This window comes from Capra hircus, chromosome 2 (assembly GCF_001704415.2).
Source record: "Capra hircus breed San Clemente chromosome 2, ASM170441v1, whole genome shotgun sequence".
NCBI lineage: Eukaryota > Metazoa > Chordata > Mammalia > Artiodactyla > Bovidae > Capra > Capra hircus.
Genome location: NC_030809.1, coordinates 88,547,389 through 88,556,346, shown reverse-complemented (window position 1 = coordinate 88,556,346; position 8,958 = coordinate 88,547,389). Strand labels below are relative to the sequence as shown.

General features: G+C 39.3%; 1 protein-coding gene across 2 annotated transcripts in view; it reads right to left on the bottom strand.

Moving 5' to 3' along the window:
• MBD5 (methyl-CpG binding domain protein 5) overlaps nucleotides 479–8,958 on the bottom strand; it is a 149,434-nt gene continuing 140,954 nt past the window's right edge. For both annotated transcript variants that reach the window (XM_013969841.2, XM_018062636.1), the window contains 2 exons: nucleotides 5,622–5,697; nucleotides 479–1,950 (listed from right to left, as the gene is read on the bottom strand). In XM_013969841.2, the coding sequence (XP_013825295.2) occupies nucleotides 1,879–1,950; nucleotides 5,622–5,697 (148 nt within the window). In that variant the 3' untranslated portion in view covers nucleotides 479–1,878. The remainder of the gene's footprint in view (nucleotides 1,951–5,621; nucleotides 5,698–8,958) is intronic.

Below are 8,958 nucleotides of genomic sequence, written 5' to 3'. Positions count from 1 at the left end.
TGTTGCTATCAAAAGTGAGCCTCGTGGAGTGCTCTGTGCTGTGGCCCCGAGAAATCAAATGGAGGAGTGACCTTGGTCTCCTTTTTCCTGAGTGACTGGAACTCTGCTACATCATGGGATGGAGGAGTTGCAGGGGTGGATGAGAGAAGAGAAGAGGGAGGTGGTGGACATCAGGGATTCAGAGTCTGCCACTGGAGGGCCTCCCAGTGGCTGGAGCATTAGGCAGTTGAATGAGCCCCAGGCTAGGGGAAGAGGCAGTCCTCTCCAGGGGGTTAAGGGTTTGGAGGTGGGGCTGGTGGTTCTATACCAGAACAAAAGGATAAGGAATCCCTTCCTTTGACAATCCATCAGTTGAATCCAATCCAATCAATTTCAGGCAGGGGGGCCTGAAACTTGGCTCCATTGCCTGGGAGATAGGGTTACACCGCCACCACACACAAAAAAAAAAGAAGAAAATGTGAAAAAAGACAGAAAATTATGTTGTGCTACATTTCTTATTAATAACCTTGTACTTTACAATGGCTCACAGTTTTAGGTTTTGTATACTTGCAATGTAGTATTTTCTCTCTACATTTGTTTCACATTTTTTTACTTACTTAATATAATATAAATAATTTGGTTAATAGATTCAACCTGCACATTTCAGCCACATTAATATATATAAGAATCTGTTAATGGTATAAATAATTCTTTAAATAAAATAAATCTGATATGTTACATAATACTGATAAAAAATTACCATTACTAATAATTTTGTAAGCCACCTTAACTTCTGGTATAAGTAATACTGATGAATGGATATGAAACTTGGTTTGATGATTTGCATTTACTTTTGCTACTACAGAAAAACTGAATTATAATCAACCTTACCTCTGATAAAGGTTTCAAAGTGGGGGTTTGTCTCCAGGTATGGAAACAGAAAGTTTTATCTTGTCAGGTACTGTTTGCAAAAAAACCTCAACTCTGAGCGTCCATGGTGGTGCAGCATAAGTCTTCTAGTTTAACAGGTGGCTATCAAATGTTAACTACAGAAATGACTGAGTAAAATATCCCATCTAAGATTTTTTTATAAAACCTATTCTACTTTAAAACTTAGGTAAAAAAAATATGCAACAAATGGTTGCAGTTTCTGAATTCTTAATTTAGATCTGTGAGCCCTCGTCCCTTTAGAAATCTGCAAGGTTTCAATTTCCTAGACACCCAAAATCAAGTCCAGTGCTTCCAGGCAAGGTTCATTCCAAACAGACAATATAAATGGACACTCGGTGGTGTGCAGTGTATGTCATAATTCAGGTAATACATCATCATGCCTTTTCTCTGCTGTTAAATACAAAAACAGCATCTTTTACATTATCATAGAAAAGCATTTAGGTTGTATTTTTATTTATCACTTTACACTTGTAGTCTCTGGTAGGTGTACTCCATAGAAACCAAAGAATTTTGTACACTATTTCTTTTTACAATAAAAGATAAAGTGTGCATTAGGTACGCTTGTACATGACAATATTGTACAATATTTACATTTCTGATGTCACCATGAAATTCTGTATTTTCTATATACAACATTGAAAATTCTTCAGAAACATTTGGACTATTTCTTATAATCACAATTTTAGTATTATAGAAAAAGAGTTTCTCAGTAATCTCTTGACCATTTACCACTCTCATCATTCAGGGATTCTGATTGGTTTTCCAGCATTCTTTATCCTTCCTGATCAAAAAATACTGTATCACTGTTTCTTTTAGCACCCTGTGGTGGTGGTAACTATCTGCCATAGAATAAATATTGATATAACAGTGGCTATATCAATACTTATCTACAGACATATCTGTGCACATTCCTTTAATAAACACTGCGCATTGGTGGAGTAGTCCCTGTTATCTGGAGATCTTCCTCCTCTTGGGTTTGGGGGGTCTCATCTGTCTGTCTCCCTGTGGGATTTGGTGAACCTGGAAATAAAGAGGCAGGGAAAAAACAACAACAACAGAGATTGAAATCACAAACATCATAGGATTTCTGACAAAGAAACAGGGTAGGCAGCAGACTCTGGCTTTCATTTTCAATCACGGCTATCTTGAGGCATTTAACACTTTTACAAGACTCAGATCTCAGTGTGCCTACAGTCACTACAGAGGATAAGGAATCTTGGAAACTGACAAGCAGAGCAACGCTCTGTGGATCTCCCAACAGAGGAATACAGAAGAGGAACTGGAAAAAAATCAAAGTGGGAGAGGGGATGTGCAGTTGCTACCCCTGCTGTCCACTGAAGATGAAAATAAGACTTTCGCATCAGAGATCCCTGGATCACTAACTTCACTGGGGTTCTGGAAAAGTCGATAAATATATACTAAACATTTTCTTCTTTATTTCATCACTGAACTTATTTTATAACTACTGGAAGGGTCAAAAAGGATAAGAACATGCACACAGCTCAGCCCAAGGAGGTTTACTTATGAGAAGAAGAAGGATGGAAAACAGAATACCACTACCATCTGTCGGCAAATCTAAGCTTGTGTAGTCTGAGAAGAGCAATGCATACAACTCATCTTTATACACTAACAGTGGGGTGGGTCGCAAAGAGTCGGACACGACTGAGCGACTTCACTTCACTTCAGGTAAGCTAGTAGCATTTAGGGCTGTATATCAGATTGAACAGAGGTGGACAAATAGCAGAATTTGATTCCCAGGTATTAGACAGCAGGTCTGGTTTTAGGGGCAGAAGACAGGTGCTAGGGAGGTGGTCAGGTGTCCCACATTGTATTTCGGCTGTTGTGGTACTGATGGAAGGGGACAAGGTAAGATCCAGGAGAGGCAGGATGTGCCCAAGGCAGTGGTATGCTAAGTCACTTCAGTCATGTCCGACTCTGCGCGACCCCACAGACGGCAGCCCACCAGGCTCCCCCATCCCTGGGATTCTCCAGGCAAGAACACTGGAGTGGGTTGCCATTTCCTTCTCCAATGCATGAAACTGAAAAGTGAAAGTGAAGCCACTCAGTCCTCTGACCCTCAGCAACCCCATGGATTGCAGCCTTCCAGGCTCCTCCATCCATGGGATTTTCCAGGCAAGAGTACTGGAGTGGGGTGCCATTGCCTTCTCCGAGGCAGTGGTATAGTACACGCTTAATAACCAGTTCCCCGTGGAGGAACATAAGCCCATTGTAGTGTATGCCAATCTCTGTCGTACAGATGTTTTTACCATGGCCAATTTCAAGCTACCAATGTGATGTCACAGAACTCAGGCTTAGGAAGAGATGGGCACAGTCAACTCTGACTGTGTTGGCTCAAGTTGGCTCAACTGCATGTTGTAAAGACCACTGCTATTCAGAATCAAATACAGAAAACTATTTTTTAAAGATTTTTAAAAATGTGGACCATTTTTAAAATGTTTATTGAATTTGTTACAATATTGCTTTTGTTTTATGTTTTCATTCTTTGGCTGTGATGCATGTGGGATCTTCACTCCCTGACAAAGAATCAGACCCACACTCCCCTCCATTGAAAGGCAAAGTCTTAACCTCTGGACTGGTAGGGAAATCCCAAGAAAACTTTTTAAAGTATTACACTTAAAAAATAACACCAAGGAGTTTCTCACAGTGCCTTATCCTTATAAATGCTCCATATACGTTCTTTAAAACCACTAGTCTCTGATAAAGTCTATTGAAATCTTTTATAAATTGAGGGAAGAAGCCTTTATTCAAAGTTGCAAATTAGTAACCTGTGGACCAAATGCAGCCTAGAAAGGGATTGTGTTTAGCCCTATGGTGTTTTAATATTTTAAAAATAGCTGGCAACACTAAAGAATGAGAAATTTTACTTTCAGACTTGCAGTGTTTCATGAAAAAATGGGAAGATCTTGCAATACTGGCACAGTTCCCCACATGGCTCAAGTTTGCTGCAGCATGGAAGCAAAAGCTCCTTCTAGAGGGAACACAGCCCTCAGGTTGCCACAGCCCCCATCACTCCTGACTGCTTGCTGGCCACAAAGGCCAAAGATCTTGAGAGAGAGATTAGCGAGATGCCTGCCAAACACATTTCTCTTCTTCCTGAGCAGGCATGGTGTACAATACTTTACCAGTCCCCTTGAATTAAGAAGGCCACATGACTGGGTCAAACTAGTGGAAAGTCAACAGAACAGATGAACTTCCCGGTCTGGCCCATAAAACCTTATCCTGCCATCCTCTGGGTATATGGCTTCTCTCCCGCTGCTGGGCTGGATGCTAAGGATGTGATGGAGCACTCTGAGACCCTAGGGAATGGGGGACACTAGATATAGAAAGAATCTGAGACCCTGAACGACTGTGTGAAGCAAAACTTCCTCAACCAGAATGAGACCTAAGTGAGGAACAGTCTTTTTAAGGCATTAAGCCTCTAAGACTGAGAATTGGTATGTAGTCTACCTTGACCAGGGCATCTTGGTTGGCATTTCTTAATCCACTAAAATCACTGTTTCACTCAAACCTGATTCCCTGTATTTAATGATACTATTTGCCCAGCCCTAGAAGGTGTTTCAGGGGCTTCCCTGGTGGCTCAGCCGGTGAAGAATCTGCCTGCAATGCAGGAGACCTGGGTTTGATCCCTGGGTTGGGAAGATCCGCTGGAGAAGGGAATGGCAATCTACTCCAGTATCTTGCCTGGAGAATTCCAAGAACAGAGGAGCCTGGTGGGTTATAGTCCATGGGGTTGCAAAGAGGGACACAACTGAGTGAGTAATGCACACACACAGAAAGTCTCTGCTCCAGACTTTCCCTATAATTCTATCAGGAAATTAAACATTTCAGGGCCTCAGTTTACCCCTCTTTGAAGTGATGTTTGGATCACAAAATCTTGTACCAATCTCAATAGACTATGAATGTGTAAAAACCTATATATGCCATTCAGTAGCCATTTGATGGCTTGTTAGGATTCAGATAACCTTATTAACACAGTAACAACTAAAAGAAATCACCCTTTCATTGCTGAGTAGCTTTGGATAATTCACATTTTTTAGAAATTATCAAAATTATAGTTTGAGTGTTTATGTTAGCCAATATGTAAATTAGAGAATGATGATTAAACTCACATTCAACACCATTACATGCAACATTCAATAAAAATGTAAAGAAAAAGCAGACACTTTAAAACCAGAGGTTATAGTGTTAAACATCAATAATTTAACAACAGGATTTGGGGCCAAATATTTAAATTTTTTTAGGTAATAGCAGAAAGGAAATGAAATGACTATATACCCTTGATCTTGACTCTATGTTCAATTTCCCTTTTTGTTCTATGGTAGAGTAAGATTTATATTATTGAATACATATGGCAACACTAATAATCACTGCTATTCTCAGAGTCAAACGCAAAAGCTATGATTTTAACTTCAATGTTTTGCTGTGCACTTTTAAAAAGTATTTTATGTGAGGAAAAAAGTTACTTACCTCAGAAAAAATACATAGTTAATACTACTAGGTTTTTTTTTTCTTAAGTTATTTTTAATTTTTTCTGATACCTGTCTTTTTGAGCCCAGTAATTTAGTATTGCTACGTGAGTTGCCTGACAATATTTAAGAGACTTTACCAAAAAGTATAATACAATTTATTTTCAAAGAAACATAGTATAATGGAAAAATAAATTAACTTACAGTCCCAGACATTTTGTCCAGTTCACTCATGGCCTCATGAATAGCAGCTTCTAAATGGTTATTTAGCTTTCCACTTCTGGAATTAATGAAAACAACACAGCAGATTAAAAAATTAAAGAAACAAAAATCTCAATTTAATTCCCTAATCAGAAAACAGAAGTACCAATTCCATGAGAGAAAGTCAATTTATATTCACATTTGGACAATTCTGATGACAAAACACTCTGGGATTCTCATGACTGAACACCAATCAATGATAAGGTCATAAAACTACAGGGAAAAAAAATTGAACAGATGATTAGGGAAAGTGGATTCTTTCCCCTTCCACATGTTTCTTCAACCGTCTGATGATTTTGCAAGGAAGCTGGGCAACGGGTCTCTATTTTCATAGACGGAGCTTGTGCTCTTAGATTTCAGCCTGCTCCGCACTGCCTTTTGTTCTGGCTTGTCTTTCTCAGGCTGTGTCTGGAGGAAGGGCTCTGAACTGCAGGCTCTGGCCACTAGGGAGCTCCCTCTGCCCTCTCTGGAGCATCCTGGCTTCAGCAGTTCAGCAAACGAAGGCTGAAATCCTGGTGCACTTTCATTACAGGTGGGAAACAGCTTAACTTACCACACCTGAGGCTCTGCTGCATTTCCCTGCCCCCGCCTCCCCAAAACCAAAATGACAAAACTATTTGAGAAGATAAAAAATGATGGTCTCAGAATGTCTACCACTTGTCTGACCTTTTCTCTCTACTCAGCATACTAGGCTTCCCTGGTGGCTCAGACGGTAAAGTGTCTGTCTGCAATGCAGGAGACCAAGGTTTGATCCCTGGCTTGGGAAGATACCCTGGACAAGGAAATGGCAGCCCATTCCAGTACTCTTGCCTGGAAAAGTCCATGGACAGAGGAGTCTGGTAGGCTACAGTCCATGGGGTTGCAAAGAGTCCGACGTGACTGAGCAACTTCACTTTCAGCATACCACTACAGGTATTTAACACATGGAGCATCTGCCATGACTGAAACGTTTAACTAGGAAGCTACTGAACTAACTACTAAAACAAGGCAAATCCACACTATCTACCTCTAGGAATTATGTCCAGTCTAACTTTTCTTTCTTGATGCATACAAAGAATTACCCAATTATTCTGAGTACTACAGTGATTCATTTCATTTATCTCATCCTGATGATTACTAGAAAAGGTGTAGAGGTAAATGGCTTTCCAAGAGTTAAGTCCTAGCCCAGCATTTACATGGAGATTGGAAATTTGCAGTTGTAGAAGAATTTGGCTCACAGTCCCATTTAGTTTGGCTCACATTGTGTTTAAAAACATATTTGAACTTTAGTGGAATGCTTCTAGATGAGGCCTTTTGGTTTACCACAGTCCTCACCAAGTTTTACCCTCATACAATGGGACTGGACAATTCACGCATTTAGTTTCTATATACAATCGTGAGTAGTATACTGCTAGGTATATACATTGTGGATGCTCCATATGGTGTCTAAATAAAAATGTGTCCAATGCTAAAACAACGGCTCTATGTTCTGGGAAACTTATAGGCACTTAAGTAAGTTTAACTGAAAGAAAAGATTGTAACTGAACTATAATATAAGAGCAATGCAGCATCAACCTTACCTTTTGTTGGCCTGAAAGCTAGCCTACAGCTTTTATATTCTTCCCATTTACTTTAAAAATGTAAACAATGCAGAAAAGTGCATAGAATAAGTTATCAACCCCTATCAAACCTATTTCCAAAAATAAACTGCTAATAAATTACATATTTCTTTTAATTCATTAAAAATTTAAACTACAGTTCCCATTTGATATCAATTCCTAGTCTCATTCTCTCCCACCCTCCTCCCCAAAGGCAACTGTGTTGTGTATTCCTATAAACAAAATGAAATCGCTCAGTTGTGTCCGACTCTGCGATCCTATGGACTGCAGACCACCAGGCTCCTCTGTCCATGGAATTCTCTAGGCAAGAATACTGGAGTGGGTAGCCTTTCTTTTCTCCAGGGGAGCTTCCCATCCCAGGGATCTGCATTGCAGGCAGATTCTTTACCATCTGAGCCACAAGGGAAGCTGTGTATTCCTATGGTGTGTTTTAATATCTTATATGATATATCCATGAACAGTACCTAGTATTGTCTTTTATGTGTTTTTTTAAATATATATATCAAATGTGTCCTGGTATAAGTACCATTCTACAACTTATCTCTTTCCTTTTATTGCTATTTTTAAGTATGTCCCAGTTGATATCTATTCACATGCTATCTTTTATTCACCTACTTATTCCAGTTTTACAGGGCCCTGGTCATCTCATGGGGTCAGGCTGAGTTGTTTTCCCACCGAGGAGTTTGCTAAGCACAATTCTGGGGAGGAATGCAATCCCAGGACTCTGTAGGGCTATTTAAGCTGAGCTAGAGTTGGGCTGGGTTGAGGCCCCTTTTGTGGATTGTTTAGCAAAGGTCTTTACAGTATCACATACTACCCAGCTATCTGACAATATTACACTTTGTGCAATGTGTTAAATAGCTTTATCTTTACTATTTCTTTTGTATTTGTATAAAAGTATGAAGATAAGTTTTAAAAGATACTTGTTATGCATTTTTATTATACTATCTTATGGGTTTAAGATTAACTACATAAATGTCTAAATGTCTAAAAAAAAAAAGGAAAATATTTCAGTGAAAAACCATCAGAGAATCTGGGTTCTCTTGTCTTTAATAACAAAAATAGCTAGTATTTATTGAATATTTTAAGGCTTCCCTGATGGCTTGGATGGTAAAGAATCTGCCTGCAATGTGGGAGACCTGGGTTCGATCCCTGGGTGGGAAGATCCCCTGGAGAAGGGAATGGCAATCCACTCCAGTATTCTTGCCTGGGAAATCCATGGACAGAGGCTACAGTCCACGGGATTATAAAGAGTTGCACACGACTGAGCAACTAACACTTTCACTTTTTTATATATGCTAAGAATTGAATTAAATCTTTATATATATTACTTCAATGGCACCCCACTCCATTACTCTTGCCTGGAAAATCCCATGGATGGAGGAGCCTGGAAGGCTGCCATCTATGGGGTCGCACAGAGTTGGACACGACTAAAGTGACTTAGCAATAGCAACAGCAATATATTATTTCATTTAATCCTTATAACAACTCAATGAAGTAGCTATTACAACAGCTGTTTGTATGTCACACTTGATTTTTTAGGGAAAACTGGCGAAACCAATTATAATTTTATGACAAAGAAGATGATATTTAACTGTAAATAATCTTCAAAAGTAATAGAGTCATAAAAGTTTTGTTCTTTAATATGAAAAATTTCAACAAAATCACCATTAAAGTATAAA